The sequence below is a fragment of the Callospermophilus lateralis genome, chromosome 20 (assembly GCF_048772815.1).
Source record: "Callospermophilus lateralis isolate mCalLat2 chromosome 20, mCalLat2.hap1, whole genome shotgun sequence".
Classification (NCBI taxonomy): domain Eukaryota; kingdom Metazoa; phylum Chordata; class Mammalia; order Rodentia; family Sciuridae; genus Callospermophilus; species Callospermophilus lateralis.
The window spans coordinates 6,321,628-6,342,627 of NC_135324.1; the positions used below are offsets into that span (position 1 = coordinate 6,321,628).

Sequence of the window (21,000 nt, forward strand, 5' to 3'; positions counted from 1 at the left end):
CACTTCTCTGGTCTGAATTTATCAATTTGTAAAATGAGCAGATTTAACTTCTGTTTTTGTGGGACTGGTGATTAAACCCAAGATGCTCTACTACTATAAACTACATCTCTAGCCCTTTTTATTTTTTATGTTGAGACAATCTCACTAAATTGCTGAAGCTGGCCTCAAACTTGCAATCCTCCTGATTCGATCTCCCAAGTAGCTGGGGTTATATGCATATACTACTGCACCCAGCTGAAAATAACTTTTGAAGGCCTTTAATACTCTACCCTGGGGTTCAGTAAACCGCTTTTTTTTTTTTTCAGTCTCACACTTACTAAGCATGTGCACTATCACTGAGTTATATTCCCAGCCCTTCAGCAGACTTTTCCAGTAAAGGACTGCTTAGTAAATAGGTTTTGACTCTGTAAGCCATACAGTTTCTGTCCCAACTACTCAACCATACCCTGTAGCACAAAAGTAGGTACAGATAATTTAGAAATGAGTAATTATGGCTATGTTCCCAATGCAATTTTATAATAGGCACCAAAATTTGAATTTTATATAATATTCTTGTGTTATGGAGTACTTTTTTCCCAAGCAATTAAAAATGTAAAAACAATTCTTAGCTCTCAGGCTGTGCAAACATAAGTGGGGCCAGATTTAGCCTGTGGGTCTGCATTTGCCAACCCCAATTCTAGTGGGCTACAATTTTAAGGTGGATTCACCATTAGAGTTTCAATTCATAAGTCTGCCTATACCAAAGCATGGGACAGAAACATTTCTTCCCACATGGAAAGCAGGGGATGGAATGAGCCAGGTTTCCTTTATAACTCTAACCTATGCACATACTTGCTACATGGGAAAAGCATGGATTCTGGACACAGACCCTGTAAGTTCATCAGTAAGTGGCTCTAACACTTACTAGGCTTTGTGATTTTGGACCAGACACTTAACCTCTCTGTGCCTCCACTCACCCATCTGTAAAACAAAGTGATAATAGTAGCTATGTTATAGTGTTCATGAAGACTGAATGAGTTTATATGCTGATTTAAATGTGCCCCCCAGAGTTCATGTGTTTGAAACTTAATCTTCAAATTCAACGTTAATGGTATTTGAAGGTGGGCCCTTTGAGAGGTAATTAGGATTAGATGGGGTCATGAGGGTGGTGCCCCTAAGACAGCATTAGTGGCTTTAAAAGAAGAGGAAGAGAGACAACACAGAGCACTTCACACCCCCCTGGCACATAGGAAGCACCATAGAGGGGCTACCTGTTATCATAATTGGACAAAGCATTTTCCAAAGGGTAACTTACCTAAGACAAAGCTGCACCTCTGCCTGGAAGTACCTCTCCACTGACCCTGGACTTGAGCAGGCTGTCTGTGGAGAAAGACATTGGAACATGAAGACCCAGCCTCTCCTGTGTAGCCTCCATCCCTCTCTAGAAACCCACCAGGCTCACCTCTCTGAGCTTCTTGAAGGCTAAGGGCATTCCGTGCCTTTGCCCTCTGTAGACATCAGCAAAGGTGCCTTCGCTGATTCTGTGGCTTTGGTCAAAGTCACCTGTTGCCTGGATCACTTCTGCCTCACTCCAGAAAAGACTTTCTTCAGTCATGTTTGAGCACTTTTCCTGCTGTGGAACGGAGGTACTGAAGTCCTAAGAATTGAGAGAGACTGAGGTTACCATGGAAGCTTGCTTCCCCTGCTACCTCCAAGGTCCCTGGAAACCAGAGCTGAGGGAATAGAGCTGATCATCTTATTCAGTAGGAAGTGGTAGAAAGGACACTGATGGGCCTGAGCACAGATCCCAGCTGTACCTCTGTGACCTTGAATGAATTACTCAACCCCTCAATTTCCCCACTGGCAAATATAACAATAGTACCCCGGAAGGCCATTTTGAAGATTCACTAAGGTATTGGTGTGCAGGGAGTCAAAGAAATGAAGTGAGGTCACACATCTGGTCAACTGCCACACTTGGTGCCCTCAGTTCTGTACATAGCAGGATGCTGGGCCTCCAGACTTCTGGAAGTGGGGAATGGATTCATAAAACCAAGCACAATTCTCTACAGTCTCGGAGTCTTGGTGCACATGGAACCCTATAAAAAGATGTTCTCCTTCAGCACCTTCCCTTTTTAAAAAGAGATACATACAAATTGAAATTTGGCAAAGTTATATGTGCTCTTATTAACAGTTTTAGAAAATTGGGGGCACAATATTCTCCACAATCCCATTATCCATTTAATTGCTATTAAAATTTAGGGTATTTCCTGCCAGTGAGATACATCAGGATTTATTGAGCAAAAACAGGTCTATGCTGCACACATATACAGCTTGGATTTCTGGTTATTTTCCTCTTGATAGTACACCATGATCATTCTCCTAAGGGATTAGATCATCATTTTTTTTTTTTGGGGGGGGGAGGGTACTACAGACCAAACCCAGGCACACTTTACCACTAAGCCACTGAGCTATACCCTCAGCCTCTTTTCATTTTTTATTTTGAGACAAGGCCTTGCTAAGTTGAGTCTGGCCTCAAACTTGTAATCCTTCTGCCTCAGCCTCCTGAATCTTTAGGATTATAGGCATGCACTACCACGCCAGGGTTAAAAACATTTTTTAAAATGAAAATCCCTGCTTGAAAGAGTTCTTTTTTAAAAATTTTTTTAACATTTTTTTAAGCTGTAGTTGGACACAGTACCTTTATTTTATTTATTTTTTTATGTGGTGCTGAGGATTGAACCCAGCACCTCACACATGCTAGGCGAGAGCTCTACCGCTGAGCCACAACCCCAGCCCCCTTGAAAGAGTTCTTTATGGCGGAACTTCATTAATCAGATTTACGCAGCTGCCTTCTACCCAAGACACTGAACCTGTAATACTTTTAAGGACCATGAAAACATGTTATTTTCTTTTAAAATTAGAAGAAAATAAATGTATTTTTAGAATCAAAAAAATTGTTTGATTTTATTTTTTCTGCAGTGCTGAGACGGAACCCAGAGTCTCATGTGCTCTGAGAATGCATTCTACCACTGCACCCACTCCCAGCCGAGGGTTTCCATTTTAATCCAATGTGGATTAATATTTATATGAATATTAATGTTGTCAGAAAAGACAATTCTGTTTTGCTTTTTTATTTTTTGGTTTTTTGTTTCTATTAGCAAAGGAAGGGGCCCATAAAGGCAAAAGTACTAAAGACCCACTCAAGTCAGTGCATCCTAAAACCCAAATCACCCAAAATACTGGCTAACTCAGACTGAGTTATTCAACCCAGAACAAGTGAGTTGAAAAAAGGTAGGGGAGGGGGTTTATAAGCAAATGACCACCGTGTCCACACATTTGGAAAGGAAGGAGGTCAATACTCAGCTCAGCTCTCATTTAAACATAAATAATGGGGAAATCCATGAAAAGCATGTATGTAGGTTGGACGGTAACTCAGTGGCACAGCGCTTACCCGGTATGTGTGAGGCACTGAGATCCATCCCCAGCAACTCACAAAGAGAAAAGAAAAGAAAAATGCACTCCGTGTGGTGCACTCATCTCCACCCCTGCAGATTTTGTTGCCTGCCTATGCCTGTAGTCATAGAGGGCTCGAGTAATTTCATGGGTCTCCCTTCTCTTCCCCATCTTCAAACTGGTCTCAGGATGAAGAAATGAGAGGCCCCATGAGCTGGGCAGTGCAGAAAGGGGTAAAAGCACAGTGGGGATTTACCTTTGAATCCAGTGAGGTGGGGAGGTGGGGCCTTGAGGAATGAAGCACAACCTCCTTAGAAGAAAGCGGGAGAGAGGCCGGCTGCTGGTCTCTGGCTGGAGCAGACCCTGGAAAGGAAGGACTTAGGGTCAGGACTTGCCTAGAAGGGGAGGAGCTGAGGGGTGGGCTCCCATCTAGTCCCCAGACCAAGACTGGCACTTTCTCAGTGCTGCCACTTCCTGCCACTCACCACATGCCAGGCCACACACTCCTCAGGTGGGCATCACCTCATTTAAGCTATGTAACAACACAGGTGCTGTTTACCCTTCTACTTGACAGGTGGAAATGTGGAAGCACTAGAGGTGGGGCCACACCCAAGACCACACAGCTGGTGTGTGGTAGAGCCAGGATTCCCCCTGCCCTGTGCCACCACCCACTTAGCCCAACCAGCTGCCAAGCATGCCTTCTAGAAGCCTCTACAGCAGCTCACGAGGCAGTGAGCAACCTCTGCGGTCAAAGCCCATGGAGGTCAGAGACCGAAGAGACCACAGTGGGCTGGGAAAAGGGAGTACTTCAGGGAGGAAGGAGCATTAGACCTGGCCTTGAAAGATGGGAAACTTTTTTTTTTTAACTGGGTGGCAGGGGTTGCTGGGATGAACCTAGGGGTGCTCTACTACTACCCCCAGCCCCCAAAACAACAATTTTCAGGGTCCCACTAGTTGCCCAGATTGGGCCTCAAACTTGTGATTCTCCTGCCTCAGTCTCCCAGGCTGTTGCCATCACCCCGTGGGGAAACTTTTTTGCTAAGTGGATGTGGGGTGGGAGGGCCTGAGGCAGTGGATCTGTCGTGCAGAGGCAGGGCAGCGGGAGGGCCCAGCACAGCAGATCCACCAGGCCCTGTTTTAAACGCTTCATGTGTGTTATTCATCTCTTGACTTGGGTGGATCATTAAGGTCTATCCCATGCCAGGAAGGCTACTAGCCAGGAGAGAGGCTGCATCTGTCCCTGTGGTTCTGGTAAAAGGGAATGGGACTTGGACATATAGTACAATGGATGAGTTGGGTAAGGAGTTCTGGGACTTAGTCTTAGCTCCCCATGCTCAGGGCGACTATGGTAGAAGAGGTAGAACTGGGGATGGAACCCAGGGTCTCGCATATACTAAGCGCACACTCTACCACTGAGCTAGACTTCCAGCCCCGCAATAACAATCTTCAAAGACTCCTACTATATGTCCAAAGAGCAGAGAGAGGAGGAAGAGAGGGATTCTCCTGCCATTGAGGGTTTGGTTCAAAGTGCATTGGGCTATGGGTTCTACACCAATGCAGTCTACCTAGCTCAGATGGAAAATAGGCTTAACAGACAGTATCTGTGCCAAACACAGATTTTTTTTTTCTTGTCATTATTTCCTAAACAATAGTCTGACAACTATCTATACAGCACTTACATTGTATTGGGTATTACAAGAAATTTAGAGATGACTGAAAGTAGACAGGAATACATGCAAACAACACTGTAATTAAGGGACTAGAGTGTCCACAATCTTGCAGCCATGGAGGTCCTGAAACCAAGCCCATGGATAACTAAGGGACAACTGTAATCAGAATTTCATCACTGTTTGATCACTACTGAGCAAGCTGATTGGGAAAGGAAAGGTCATTAAACTCTGCTTTTGTAAGTGTATGGAATTTCCTGTATGAGAAAATGTTTTAAGCCAGGTAAGGTGGTGGCACACCTATAATCCCAGTAACTCAGAGGCTGAGGCAGGTGGCTCACAAGGTGGAGGCCAGCCTAGGAAACTTAGTAAGACCCTGTCTCAAAATAAAAATAAAAAAAGCTGGGGGTGGTTCAGTAGTAGAGTACCCCTGGATTCAATCCCCAGTACTGGGGGATGGGGGAGAGAGAGTATCTAAGGAAAAATAGGAGAACAGGTCAAAATAGCCAATGATGCAAGACGGGTCATGGGTGACCTGTGGGTGATGGGTACTGTGGGGTGGCATGGGTGGGACTGCTGTGTGGCTTCCATGTATGTATGTTGAAGATCTTCAACAAGAACAGCCACAAGTGGGTCAGGAAACAGGGCTGGTGTCCCACAGCTAGTAAGCAACTGGCCTCTTCTGTGAGCTCACAGAGGACCTCAGAAAGCCTGGGGGCCATAATGCACTTCCATGCCTCCTTTATCCAGCAAGGTCAGGGGAGGCACTATCTACAGAAGTGCCTCCAAAACACTGGGAGTTAACCCTTTGAGAACTGTTAACAATAATAAAAAAGCAAACACTTGGGGCTGGGGATGTGGCTCAAGCGGTAGCGCGCTCGCCTGGCATGCATACGGCCCAGGTTCAATCCTCAGCACCACATACAAACAAAGATGTTGTGTCCGCCGAGAACTAAAAAATAAATATTAAAAAATTCTCTCTCTCTCTCTCTCTCTCTCTCTCTCTCTCTCTCTCCCACTCTCTCTTTAAAAAAAAAAAATAGCAAACACTTATTTCAGAACTCTTTGTAGAACACCTGCTTTTCTAGATGGAATGCAGGTTCATCTCCTGTGACTCTTTAAGTAAGGTAGGTGTGGCCCCTGTGCTGATCCCCATGTGGCTGTTCTGATGTAAAATCTTAGGGTTTTCCTAAGACAGAGCAGGCCTTGATCTGACGCTGTGAATGATTACTCTCCTATTTTTAGTTTGGGCAAACAGACCATCAACTTCCTGTCTTACACTGCAGTGATCATCTGGACCTGCCAGGCACACCTGCTCCCCGGGCCATGCAAGAAAGTAAACAGTGCAAAGACTGGTGGCAAAGGTGACAAGGCAACGCTTGTTTTTACAGTAACCGGGATAATGAATCCGGGAAGGAACTGCTACACCTGTTACCTGCTCCATCCTGAGGGGTGCCTGGCTAGAATTCCCCTATCTTATTTTTCCCTCTGGCTATTGGACCGGTTCCCTTTATCTTTAATTGCTGATTAGAAGTCTGTATTTATTTTTCCTCTTTCTTTTCTTTTGTGTGTGTATGTGTAGGGTGGTGCAGGTACTGGGTATCAAACCCTGAACCTTGTCTGTGATAGGCAAATGCTAAATCACTGAACTAAATCCCTAGCCCTTTTTATTTTATTTTGAGAGACAGTCTTGCTAAGTTGCTGAGGGTATTGCTCAGTTGCTAAGGCTGGCCTCAAAATTGTGATCCTCCTGCCTCAGCCTCCTGAGTTGCTAGGAACACAGATAGGTGCCACCACATATGGAGTACTTTTAAAAAATGTATGTTTAGCTACAGGAAATTATCCAGACTCAACCTAGCTGGGGTGTCTGGAATGTTCCTAGTGTCTGGTAACATTTAGTGAGCACTACCAACCTGGCAACACTGAAGTGTATGATCCTTCCAACAACGTGGAATGGGTTCTGTTATTTTTAAAGATGAAGAAACTGAAAGTACAGGAAGGCTGAGTCATTCTCCCTGCTAGAAAGTGACAGCCATGGGATTCAAATACAGGTCTGCCTCATGTCAAAGACCTGCTCCTCTTGGCCAGTGCGTTCCTTGGCCTCTGGAAACTGCGTCAGTAAACAGATTTCATGGATTTGGGATCTCTGACTTCCACTCAGAAGGCCACAAGAGAGAGGAGGTGAGACAGCTACAGGGGCAAGAGGGAGACCAAGAAGCCAACTATGGGTTTCTCCTGGGAAGCCATCCATCAACTGAGACATCCTCTCATCTGGCAAACTGTCCCCCAGCCCTTATCTGGACACAGGGGAAGGAGATGAATCTGAAGTGGTCTGCCAGGCTCTGGGATAGCAGCATGTGCAGTACTTAGGGACTTATGCAACCAGATCCCCTGACCCAGACACCTCTTCCTACTCATGTGCCCTTGAAGGGGTCACTCTCCTTCTATCTCAGGTCCCTCAGGACAAAGGAGCAGAACTGTGACTGACAGAGAAGAGGCGTGGGGGAGGGCACCCTCTTCTCTCCATGGCTGGGCTGTGAATGCTGGGCTCTGGACAGAGATGGGGTCAGGCACCCAGCTCAGAGTCCCTATGTAGGCCTGACCTATGCCAGCGTCTGGGAAGGCACCAGTAAAACATGGTAACCCCTGACCTTGGCTAGACTGTGTGAGCTCTCTGTACTTCAGTAGCCTCATTGGTGAAGTGGAGATAAAAATAATACCTAACTCATATACTTGGCTAAGGATTAAAGGTCCTTAATTACTGAGTAATTTTTTGCTTTTGACAAAGATGATAATAAATGAGAGCTGAGATGTAGTTCAGTGGTAGAGTGCCTGCCTAGCCTGTGTAAGGCCCTGGGTTCCATCCCCAGCACCACATATTAAGAAGGTAACAAATTCTATATGTCCTTTTGGATTATTTATTTATTTATTTAGGTACTAGGGATAAAACTCAGGGCTTCACATATGCTAAGCACATGCTTTACCACTGAGTTACACCACCAGTCCATATGTATATTTTTGTTTGTTACCAATTTATTTTACTTTTTGGTTTTTGCTTGTTTGGGGATTTTGGTTTTTGTTAAGATAGAGTCTCCCTATGTTGCCCAGGCTTATTTGGAACTCCTGGACTCAGGCAATCTTTCAGCCTCAATCCTCCCAAGTGCTAGAACTATGGGGGTTTTTTTTCACTTTTTTTTTTTTTTTTTTTTTTGGTACCCGGGATTGAACTCAGAGGGACTTAGCCACTGAGTCACATCCCCAGCCCTTTATATTTTGAGACAGGGTCTCGCTAACTTGCTGAGGCTGTCTTTGGACTAGTGATCCTCCTGTTTGGGCTCTGAGTTGCTGGGCTTACAAGAATGGGTTTTTTTTTCCCCACTTTTAACTCACTATATGTGAACATGTCTCCATGAATATGCACATATCTATGACATCATTAACTGTACTTTATCACTGTGAAGGTCTGTCATTTTTCTATCCCCCACCCCTAAAGTTCTGATCTGATATCCTGAGTTGATTGTCCTTCTAGATACATTCTCGTTTCCTTAAACATTTTTGCTTAAGTTAAAAAAATCAAATTAAATTGAAGATACCTGGACCTGGGAAGGCAGTGGGCCTCAAGGGCTGCCCCCTTTCCTGCTCATCCTGGGTGTTTCTCCCAAAGGCTGCTACAGGTCCTGGCTTCACCACCTCTGGGGAGGCTGGGAAAGAAGGTCTGGTTTCAGGAACTGGTTTCCCTGAAAACAAGATGGAAAGAAGGTCATTATCATTTCCTGGCATGTGATATCCATGGAGAGGCTGGGCCTGGAAGTAAGAGACTTGGCTGAGCCCTAGATTCACAGAGTGCCTGGGACGAAGGGTCTTTCTCTCTCTGGATCAAGTCTATGCACCATGATGCCTGGTAACACACCAGCTCTGACATCCTGTGTAACACACGCCTGGTTTCTGACCCTGCCAGCTGTGTAACCTCACACATGTGACTTTCCATCTCTGAGCCTCTGTTTCCTTACCTGATCTTGATAATAATAACATCCACTTGCCTCCCTTGCAGGACTGATGTAAGAAGGAAATGAGAACACAAGTGTGAAAGGGCTTTAAACACCATCCATTTCCTGTGAGCACATGAGCAAGTTAAAGATACCCAATCCCAGGGCTGCAGTTGTAGCTCAGTGGTAGAGCGTTTGCCTAACATGTGTGAGGCAATGGGTTCAATCCTCAGCACCACAGAAAAATAAATAAATAAAATAAAGGTATTGTGTCCATCTGCAACTAAAAAAACAAACAAACAAAAAAGATATCCAGGGTTGGGGATATGGCTCAAGTGGTAGAGTGCTCACCTGGCATGCGTGAGGCACTGGGTTCGATCCTCAGCACCACATACAAAAAACAAAATGTTGTGTCCTCCAAGAACTAAAAAATAAATAAGATTCATTCTCTCTCTCTCTCTCTCTCTCTTTTAAAAAAAAAAAAAAAAGAAAGATACCCATTCCCAGGCTGGGGATGCAGCTCAGTGGTGGAGCACTGGCCTAGCATGCACAAGGCCCTAGGTTCTAGCCCAGTACTAAAAAAAAAATAAAATAAAATAAAAAATAAAAACCTGTTCCTCTAAGTTGCTCCTTACACTCAGAGGCATAAAAGTTCTTGCTGTCCTACAGGTTCCCTCCATAAGCCATGCAACACAAGTACCCTTCCCCAGTTTGTAGACATGCTACTCAGCAGGACAACAGAGGACCCACCAAGCCAGGTCCAGGCCCAGTGTCAGAGAAGTTAAATCCTTACATCTTTGCGTCTCATCCTTGTTAAATATGGGGAAACTGCGGCCTGGGCAGGTCAGTGATTTGCCCACAATCATACAGCCATAGGCAGGCTGGGCTGGCTGCAGAAGTCCTCTGCTCCTCAAAAGCAATCACTTCCCATTGACATGGATTTGAGAAACCCCAAAGGTACTGTGAGGGCGTGCTGACACAGTCACAGAGATAGGAAGGAAACCCACCAGATCAGTTACAAGAAATAGGGCAAGAGCTGACAAGCAGCAGCCAGAACATACTAGAAACTCTGTGGGCCTCCAATGGTTTCTTCTACCATCATAGCAACAAGAGCAACCAGGGACACTATGTAAATTCATCAGTGTTCCAATAAAACTTTATTTATACAAACAAAAGGCAGGCCAGATTTGGCATATGGGCTTATAGTTAACTGAACTCTGGAATAAGGATAAAAATAAGTTAAAAGATGTTTGACTTTATCCATTGACATGAAAAGGTGCTAAGAACATACTGTTGAATAGAAAGAGTAAGCAACAGAAGAGCATATATCATATGTTAATAGCTTGGTGTAAAATATGTGTAAAAGTATAGAAGAAGTCTATATATATAAAGAGAAAAGGAGTGGGCATGGTAGTGCACATCTGTAATCCCAGCCACTTGGGAGACTGAGGCAGCAGGATTATAAGTGAGAGGCCAGCCTCCACAACTCAGCAAGACCCTGCCTAAAAATAAAAATAAACAAATAAAAAGGGCTAGGGATGTGATTCAGTGGTAGAACACTTGCCTAGCATATGCAAGACCCTGGGTTCAATACCCAATAACTAAATAAAAATAAATAAACAGATATATAAAAGAGAGAAGGAGAAAAGGAACCTGAAGAATACACATCAAAATATTTGTGACAGTGATTATTTCTGGGTGGAGAGAATGGCAGGGATTTTATATTGTGTATTTTTTGTTTTTGGTTTATTCATATCACGGAATTTTTCAACAATGATCATTCATTATTTGCAAAGTAAAGAATACTTGCTAAGAAAAAAAAAATGAGTGAGCAAGTGAGTTCAAATAATGACTAGGATGGATCTTCCACACCCTAGTGAGCAGCCTGCCTTGGGGACACCGCTGGCACAGTTCCTAAGCGTGTGAGCCCATGCGCCAGCCCTCCACTGATTCAACTGACTAACTTGTGCTTTTACCGCCCCACGGATGTTCTATTTCTCTCTCCAAGTACCCTCCCTCCCCTAACACCCTGGAAGTCTGAGGTAAGGAAACAGACTCATGGAAGTTATGAGACCAGACCCGGATAGATGGATGGACGGATGCAGAGAGGAGCAGGGCCTGAGTCAGTAAGGCACCTCCCCAAGAGGATGTCATCCCTCCCCACAGGGTCCTCTCACATTGCAGAGGGACTCTAGCAGCAACTCCTTCCCGGCAGCCACCTGGCCCCATGGTGTCCTGCCCCCATGGTATCCTGCCTTCAGCAGGCGCAGGCAGGAAGGGAACAATGGGTCGTGGTACACAACAACAGCAAAGAACAATTAGAACAATTACAAGAGAACAGTGACTCAAGAGCAGGTTTGGGACAGAGCTGCCCGCTCCCAGGGTGTGGAGGAAGGGCCACTTCATGCCATTCCAAGGCATCATATTCCCCAGCCTAGGCTCTCTGGCCAGGGACACTGCCTCTCTCCTATCACCTTCCTTCCACAGAACCACGTCGGGTGGAAATGCCATGTTCCTCCAATCACCACATTGGTGGCATCCTTGTTACCTCATGTGTGAAGCCTAAGGGCAGAAGTGGTTCCCTTGTGCTGGCTGGAGAAGGGTCCCCAACAGTGACCTACAGAGGCCAGGCCCACAGTGTGTGACACTCCCCAAGGGTCCCATCTGCACTATGCACAGCCCTGGCCACAGCAGATGAGGCACCTAGCCCTGTCTGTATGAGCCTTAGTTCCCACTGGAGGAAGGAGGCCATCTGGCCTCACTTATCGTCAGTGCCCCACCCCCTGATGACATCTTTGTTCAGTACAAATCTTTGCCTTTGTCAAGTCATAGTTGGTAGGAACATCAAAACCACCAGCCATTTGGTGACCCCTGAGGGTTCCAACCATGTGGAATATAGGAAGCTCCTTTCTCTGTTTTCATCCTAGGGAGAGCCCAGCTCTTCTTTCTCTTTTTTTCTTTCCTCAGTGTCACACAGTGGCACTCTGGATCACACGGAAGTGATGCCAGATTTAAAGATAAGTAGTTAGTGTAGTTAGGTAAATTGGGTCTAATATGGAGAATGGAGTCCAAGAAACCAGAACAACACCTGGGGAAATTGAAATCTTAATGTCCCCAAGGCCCGGACCCATCCTAAAGAACTGTTAATGAAGTAACTCCCAACAAATGGGGAGGTGCCAATCAAACCACCCCAGGCCCTTCCAATGCCCAGATTACTCCTCCCTGCCCCATCAGTCCACCCATATCCCAACTTTTGGCCTTCTCACCTGCATCCCCCATCACTGCAAGATAGAGGGAAACAAAAGATAGATGGGGAGGACAAAAGAAGATCTTAGATATAAAATAGGGAAGACCTCCCCTTTCCACAAATTCCAACTTTCAGGTCCCCTTCTTCCTCCGGGGAGGAGTCTTTTCTGCTATCCTTTAATAAAGCTTCCACTTTCCACTCTCCACTTGCCTCGGCACGCTTCTCTGGTGTTATACTTCAGCATTCAGGGAAGCAAGGACTCGTCACCGGTAAACAGTGGTAACAGAAGGGCATTGGGGCGGGGACAGGGCATCAGCCTTCAAGGAAACCTGGCGGTTCCCTTGGGGTGACAGCCATCCTTCCACACAGGAGGTACCTAGTTACACTTGGAGGGCCACACCCAGCACCAACATCAGCTGACAGCCAATGTCAGGACTCGTGAGAAGTTTCGGTTTCCTGAAACCCCTGTCTCAGTGTGCTCTGGATTTGGATGTCTTTTTTTTTTTTTTTTTTTCTTAATGGCAATACTGGGGATTGAACCCATGGCCTCATGCATGTTAGTAAAGTACACTAATACTGAGTGACATCCCCATCCCTTCTTATTTTGAGACAGGTCTTGCTAAATTGTCCAGGCTGGCATTGAACCTGAGATCCTCCTGCCTCTGCCTCCTGAGTAGCTGGGATTGCAGGTGTGATTTACTAGGCCTGGCTAAATGTCTTTTAAATGCAAACAATAAATATAATGAATAAATATCAGACAACTTGGGCTGGGGCATGGTTCAGCATGCACAAGGCCCTGGGTTTCATCCCCCACACCACAAAAGAAGAAAACAAAGCAAAAAATTTTAAACATATTGATTTCTGCCCTGGATTTGCTGATATGTGATCTGAATTGGAAGAGGCGGGACAAGTCTTTGCCTCTTTTCCTACAATCAAAGCTGCAGGCCAGCCGGCGTGCCGGCACACACCTATAATCTCAGCAGTTCAGGAGGCTGAGGCAGGAAGATCACAAGTTAGAGGCCAGTCTCAGCAACTTAGCAAGGCCCTGTCTCAAAATAAAAAAAATGAAAAGGGCTGTGGCTGGGGCTCAGTGGTTAACCGCTTCTGCATTCAATCCCTGGTACCAAAAAAAAAAAAAAAAAAAAACACCTGCAAGACAGGGAAAATGTGGCCTCTCTGTCCTCGTTCTCTGGAAATCTGCTCTCTGATTGCTAAGCAGATACAATGCCCACTCCTTCAGGCTGCCACCCTAAGATGCTGGTGAAATAAAAATAGAACAGCAACACAGGATGAGGTGAAGGAAGCCAAATGTTCATAAGAAGGGGTAAAGAGGGTTCAATCTGGGCTTCCTGTCTGTCAAGGCCAAGAAGCAGGCTGGTTAGAGTTCTCATCCCTGACACACAGGACAGTCTCACACTTCCAGAACTACGCCTTTTTTCTTCTCCAGGAGTAAGTGGTTAAAGCTTCTGTTGCAGGTTGGGCCACCTTAGCCTCCATCACTGCAGCTAAGTGCCTGTGGCCAAGTTTCTTAACCCCCACCCCCAGCTTCCTGTCCTCTTCAGGGGAGTTGAAATAAATGATAATCCTCCTCCTCCTGGCCCCACCCAGAGGCTCAGTATGATGAGAATGTCCCTTCTACCTAAAATGTCCCTTCTACCTAAAACACACCTCTGGCTCCTATCGAGGGCTTCTGAAGGAGGCATGGAAGATAGAAGACAATTTTCCACATTTTAAATGCTCTCATGGAAACTGAATCCAGGTGGGCGGCAACTTGGTGAATGACCCCAAAGATATGGCCAAGGGGGCAAAACGACACAAGAGCCAGGTGGTGGCAGAAGAGGTGGGGACCTGCTCTCCCCTGCCTGTGCCCTTGTGGCCAGCCTCATGGCACACAGCAGAGTGGGCAGCTTGGGGGCCTATGAAGACAAACGGGACGCTGGTGGCTGTGAGCAGGAAGAGGCTGACAACTTGGTTCTCAGACAATCAGATTAGATGGGGATGATTTTGACAACTGAGGCTGACAGCAGACCTAACCCAGAGTGACAGTGGAGTCTGGGGCAGCAGGAAGACAGCAGGTGGGGGCAGCAGTATGTCCCATTCACAACTCACCAGGGCTGGTTGATGGGCATTTATCTTTCTCTCTCTGTTGTATTTTGGGAATGTCCTGCATTCTCTCTAATGAGTGTGAATCAATTACTGGCCTCCCAGCACTCGCTCGGCATGGACTCCATCAGTTCTGCACTCTGCAGCTGGGCTCCCCCAAGGTGGTCTCTCCCAGTCTCTGCTTCCTCCTCTGACAATCAGAAGAGGAACTGGACCCTCCACCACCTGAGACTTGCCATGAGATGAGTAAGTACTCAAGAGACACAGACTAAGCAGAGCACAGAGGCACACACCTGTAATCCCAGCAGCTTGGGAAGCTGAGGCAGGAGGATCTTGAGTTCAAAACCAGCCTCAGCAACAGCAAGGCACTATTTAGAGACCTTGTCTCTAAATAAAATAGAAAATAGGGCTGGGGATGTGGCTCAGTGATTGAGTTCAATTCCCAATACCAAAAAAAAAAAAAAGAGAAAGATTCAAGGTATTATTATTTACTACAGGTAAAAATTACTACAACCCTCCCTGACCGACTCTGGACAGGCCTTCTTTCTCTATGCACTTTCCCCAAGTGTGGCCTACTTAATTCAGATCACAGCTCTGAGGCAAAGGTGTGTCTTTCACTCCATGAAAGTGGAAGCTAGAACAGTGACTTACAGTCTGTATTTATTCCCACCTTCCTCCATGCAAAGGATTGAAGGAGGTTTCTACATGCTGAGGCCTTGGCTGACCCCAGGGCCCTCACTTGCTGCCTGGGGACATTCAGCACAATAGCAAATCCAGGCCTCCTCACTGAGGAAAACAGGGCTCAGCTGCCCACAAAGTCCTTCCCTGGTGAGCACACTTGGGAAATCCCCCACCCTTCACCCTCAAACTAGACAGTGATGCAATCAATATCTGTGTTATCTGTTTTTATTCTGAAGCTGACTCCTGGCTAAAATGGATTCCTTCAAAAACAAAGGAAAGGGATTCAGCCACAGCTTAACCCAGGGGCCAGCTGCCCATACCAGGGATGAGGCACCTTTCCTTCCTCATCTCCAGTCTCCAACCTCCTGGAGACATAAAATCAAGCAAATCTGAGGGCAGGATCTGTCTTCCTGGATTGCTCTCACCCTTGTTCTCCAGAGAATCTCATCCACGGCCAAGATGACAAAGGTGCCTCGTTCATTTGCTGTTAGGGACTAAGGAAGCATCCTTCATCAAAGTGGACTAAATCTCTACATTAAGCTTATTAAATAAAAACTCTCTAGGGGATGAGGGTGTAGCTCAGCCTAACATCAGCAAGGGCCTGGGTTCCATCCAGCAATACAAAAAAAAAAAAAAAAGATATCTAATTAAAGAAGCTTAAGGGAGGGTGGCCTAATAGGCCTACCTCTATAAGGTGGCCAGGGAGAACTTCAGTGAGTAGGTGCCATTTAATCAGAGACCTAAAAGATGAAGAAAACTAGCCACAGGAAGAATGCAGAAGAGGTGAGGAGAAATCGGTGCTCAGAGGAGCAGGAGCAATATGTGCAAAGATCCCAAGGCAGAAAACTGTTTGGCACATCCCCTTGAATAAAGACCCTAGTGGTCGAGCTGAAGGAATCAAGGGAAAGAGGAAAGATTTGGTAGAGATGAGGTCAGAGAGCTGGGCAAGAGTGAGACCAAGGGGACTTTGTTAGGCAGGAACTTCTCATAAGCTCCTAGAGAGATAACCTCTGGATGAGACAATGTTACCAAACACCCACTCATTCCCCTCTCATATCAAGCCCCCCTTATAATTAGGAAGGAGAATAAAACTGGTCTGGCCAATGGACCTTAAATGAAGATGCTGTCACTTCCAGAACAAAGCAGGAGGTGGCCTGACCCATACAAAACCATAGGAGCAAGAGGTCAATCTTAACTGTGTTGAACAACTGAGGTTTGGGGGGTTGTATTATTGCAGCACAATCTAGCCTGTCCTGATTAATGCATAATCTATGTCCCAAACTTGCAATACAGAGGAGCATAGTCAAGCAGAGAAGCCAAATGACAGCTAGGCTGGGCATTTGGCTCAGTGGCAGAGTACCTGCCTAGCATGCATGAGATCCTGGGGTCAATCTCCAGAGCTGCAAAAAACATAAAACTAAATAAATGGAAGTTCACCTTACCCACCCTCTGAAAACTTGGGGACCAGTTTAAATGCACTGCACATGCACCTCTGTTCATTATCACAACACTCCCAAGAAACCAACAATGATTAACACTTTTTTAAAAAAATATTTATTTATTTATTTATTTTTAGTTTTCGGCAGACACAACATCTTTGTTTGTATGTGGTTCTAAGGATGGAACCCAGGCCGCACGCATGCCAGGCGAGCGCGCTACCGCTTGAGCCACATCCCTAGCCCCACTTTTTTTTTATTTTTTTTACTTTTTTTTTAAATATTTATTTTTTAGTTTTCGGCAGACACAACATCTTTGTTTGTATGTGATGCTGAGGATCGAACCTGGGCTGCACGCATGCCAGGCGAGCGCGCTACTGCTTGAGCCACATCCCCAGCCCATTTAACACTTTTTTAACTATGGAAGAACTAATACATGGAGGAAAAGTCAGGTTATATGTCATGAGCCTCAATGCAATAACTAAAACAATACCATACTTTTTATATTGTATAGCTTCGTGGTTTACAAGTAAACAGGGAAATGTCTGTACCCATTTTTCAGAAGGGAAAAGTGAATATTCATGCCATCTAGTGACCTACTCAAATATGGATTACGTCAAGCAGACCTCATTTCCCATCTCAGCCCTATGTGGTCTTGGGCAAGGTCCTTTGTCTCTCAGTCAGTTTCCACATCTATAAAATAAAAATAACAAGAAAAGATGCTTGCTAACATACATTACGTGCTAAATACAAGTTATTCCTAGAATCCAGAGACCCTGAGTTCTTGCCCTGGGAGTCTTGACCCAACTCAATTCCAGCTCCAGTAACAAGGACTTATTAACCCTGGGGTCAGAATCTGATCCCTGTTTTGTTCTTCCCAAGAGGGCAGAAAGAGGTGGATGTGCAGAACCTTTCAGGAGAGCAAACCCAGAAACCCTTATTGGACCTTGCAACAACCCAACCTCTTTGGAAAACAGAGGGACCATTCTCCTGTTTCATTTCAGCAGTAGCCCAAAATTCCCCTCTCAAAAAGAGCCCTGCTCCAGGAAGGAAATGACTTTGGCAGAGATGTCAAACCCCAAGTTTGAAACCGTCAGGATTGCATAACCAACAAGAGACTGTGTGAAAATTGCAAAACTTTAAAAAAAAAAAAAAAAGTCCCAGGAAGATGGTAATATCAGATGGAAAATAAAAACCTGATCACCTCCCAAGTCCCTTTGGCAACCTGAAGCATCAGGAACCTCATAGTCACAGGGTGGTAGTAAATTTTCAAATCACAATTTTGCACATGTGAATGTACACAGTGCTGGGGATGAAACCCAAGGTCTTGCACATACTAGACAAGTTACACCCCCAGCCTTTTTTGAGACAGGGTCTTCCTAAGTTGTTGAGGCTGGCCTCAAACTTGCAATCTTCCTGCCTTGGCCTCCTGAGTTGATGGGATTACAGGTGTACACTACTGTACCCAGCCTTAAACAATATCAAATGACTTCATTTGGGGTTCTAGAACTGAATAATACTCCATTCTTTAAAAGATTGTAAGTGTTCTGATGGTTTGCGCTAAAGAGGTTGGTTGGGTTTTTGTTTGTTTGCTTGTTTTTGTTTTTGTTTGGTGGTGGGGTACCAGGGATTGAACTCAGGGGCACTCGACCACTGAGCAACATCCCTAGGCCTATTACTTCTTTGGCCCACCTGTGTCCCACCCCTCAGGCCTTCCCACCTACATTCCATCACTGAAAGAACTATAAAAAGGGGAAACAACCGCACTTCCACAGATTCCACCTCTTGGGTCCCCTTCTTCCTCCGGGAGAAGTCTTTTCTGTTGTCCTTTAATAAACTTCTAATTTCAACTCTGACCTTGCCTCGGCGTGTTCTCTGGTGTTATTCTTCAACACTGGGGAAGCAAGGACTCGTCACCAGTCAACAGCAGTAACACTGCCTACCCAAACTGCCCTCTGTACATTTCTTTGAGTCCTTACACTATGGTTGGTAAGTGCATCTGTGTAATTATTGTATCTGTCTCCCACATCAGATAAAAGCTGACCCGGTTGGTGGTCTAATGGCTGTGTCCCTACTTGGCTCATCGTAAGTCCTGGATAAGTGTTTTGTTGGTTTAGCACTGACTCTCTCATTCAGATTCTAGGACACAAGAGAAATGGAGTGGGCATGGTGGTGCACACCTGTAATCCCAGCCATGTGGGAGGCTGAGGCAGGAGGATTATGAGTGAGAGGCCAGACTCCACAACTCAGCAAGACCCTGCCTAAATATAAAAATAAACAAATAAACATATATATATGGAGAAGTTCACCTCATGTTAGGCACAGCTGGTTCTCAGCACCAACCTTTGCAGCCAGACCCCACTGTCAAGTTCCACCCACAGGCTCAGCTCCTAGGCTGGTAGCACCGCCTCCTTTGATGGCATTCAAGCTCCTGGAGGGCTGTCTTTCACTGGAAGCCACTGTGAGATACCATGACCTCTGCCCCAATTCCTGCTCCTAAGTTTCTAAGATAGCTCTAGAGCTACCTCACATTCACCAGCTAGGCCTGGAGCCTGATCAAGTTCTCTCAGGAGCAGGATCATCTTTTTTTTTTCTTTCTTTCTTTTTTTTTTTTTTTTTTGATGAGGTACCAGGGATTGAACCTAGGGGCATTTAACCACTGAGCCACATCCCTAACCCTTTCTGTTTTTTATTTTGAAACAGGGTCTCACTGAGTTGTTCAGCACCTCCCCTTTGCTAAGGCTGACTCTAAACTTGCGATCCTCCTGCCTCAGCCTGCTGAGCCACTGAGATTACAGGCATGCGCCACCATGCCCAGCTACATGAACCTTTTGTTTGCAGGAGACATCTTTCTTCTAGAGAGCATAGTTTGAAAAATGCTACTTTACCCTGAGCAAGATGGCACATACCTGTAATCCCAGCAGCTCAAGAGGCTAAGGAAGAAGAATTGAGAGTTTGAAGCCAGCCTCAGCAATTCAGTGAGGCCCTAAGCAACTTAGCAAAACTCTCTCTCTAAATTTAAAAAGAAAAAAACATATATACCTGAAAATAAACAATCTTTATTGTTTATCTTTGGCTGTGATAACCATAGTAGAAGTGATTAGAAACCAAGAGACTGGAAGCTTCTAGTTTTCGTGAGAACTCTATCTCATATATATATATATACATATATGAAAAAAGTAAATTCTGCCCAGAGTTCATGCATGCAGAACATATGCTTCACCACTGAGCTACATCACTAGCTCCTTATTTCTTTTGCTCAGCTTTGTCTTGTCTTTAAATCCAACCTCCTCTGCTGTCCTCATTGGTATATTTACGCTATTACATAGAGTAAACAATGTACAACTCTAGAATTAAAAATAAAGACAGGTAAATCTTTTTTTTAATAGTTTGCTATGTAGGAATTTATTTTTTTTAATTTGTTTTAATTAGTTACACATGACAGTACAATGATCGTGACATATCATACATTTGAATCAGATGGGATATAATTTCTCATTTTTCTGAATATACAGGTTGTAGAATCACATTGGTCATGCAGTCACATATATACACACAGCAATAATAATGACTGTTTCATTCTACTATCCTTCCTATCTCCCCATCTCCTCCCCTCCCCTCCCATCACTTCTCTCTACCTATTCTAAGGTAACACTATTTTTTTTCCTCACATCTTCATACCAGGTAAATCTTTAAATTATATTTTTTGTCCTTTGACACTTCCCATCCAACTAGTTCCAGTGGCATCAAGGGAGGCGCCTGGTAAGTACTTTAAATTAGGACTGGCGGGCAACTAAGCTTAGAAGCCAGTGCAGGAAAGATAAAAGGTGTCAGGGTTCAGTACTGAGAGTTCTAGGCTGGATCTTTGGCTGTGATAACCACAGTAGAAGTGATTAGAAACCAAGAAACTGGAAGCTTCTAGTTTTCGTGAGAACTGTATCACCAAAGAAACCACAGGCCTGGTCTGATAAAGGCTTGTGATTAGCAAACAGGTCAGTGATGTAGGCCTGTAATCCCAGTCTCTTGGGAGGCTGAGGGAGGAAGATCATAAGTTGGAGGCCAGCCTCAGCAACTTAGCAAGTCCCTGTCTCAAAAAATTAAAAAATAAAAAGGGCTGAGGATGTAGCTCAGTGGTAGAGCACCCCTGGGTTCAGCCTTCAGGACATCAAAAAAAAGAAAACACCTTGTGATTATTTGACTCCCCCCAACTCCCTTTGGGCCCTCAAACCCACACCAGCAGGAAAAGGATGTGAAAATCAAGGAGTTCTCAGTAAAAGCACATGATTTCTGACTCCACTTCAGATAAGGCTTCAGGGAGTAAAGAATAAGGAAGTTCCACTCTTGCTGCCCACTAAGGTGAAGTCAGATACCACAGAACCAGGTATCTGAGATGTCCTTAAACTTAAAGTGCATCAGAATTCTTGGAGGTCAGTGGGCTAGATGGCTAT

General features: G+C 45.1%; 1 protein-coding gene across 2 annotated transcripts in view; it reads right to left on the minus strand.

The window, feature by feature from the left end:
* Window positions 1–21,000, minus strand: part of Irak2 (interleukin 1 receptor associated kinase 2) — a 56,255-nt gene that overhangs the window by 19,535 nt on the left and 15,720 nt on the right. For both annotated transcript variants that reach the window (XM_076841052.1, XM_076841051.1), the window contains exons 3-6: window positions 8,693–8,836; window positions 3,689–3,795; window positions 1,442–1,636; window positions 1,295–1,359 (exon numbers count right to left, since the gene is read on the minus strand). In XM_076841052.1, the coding sequence (XP_076697167.1) occupies window positions 1,295–1,359; window positions 1,442–1,636; window positions 3,689–3,795; window positions 8,693–8,836 (511 nt within the window). The remainder of the gene's footprint in view (window positions 1–1,294; window positions 1,360–1,441; window positions 1,637–3,688; window positions 3,796–8,692; window positions 8,837–21,000) is intronic.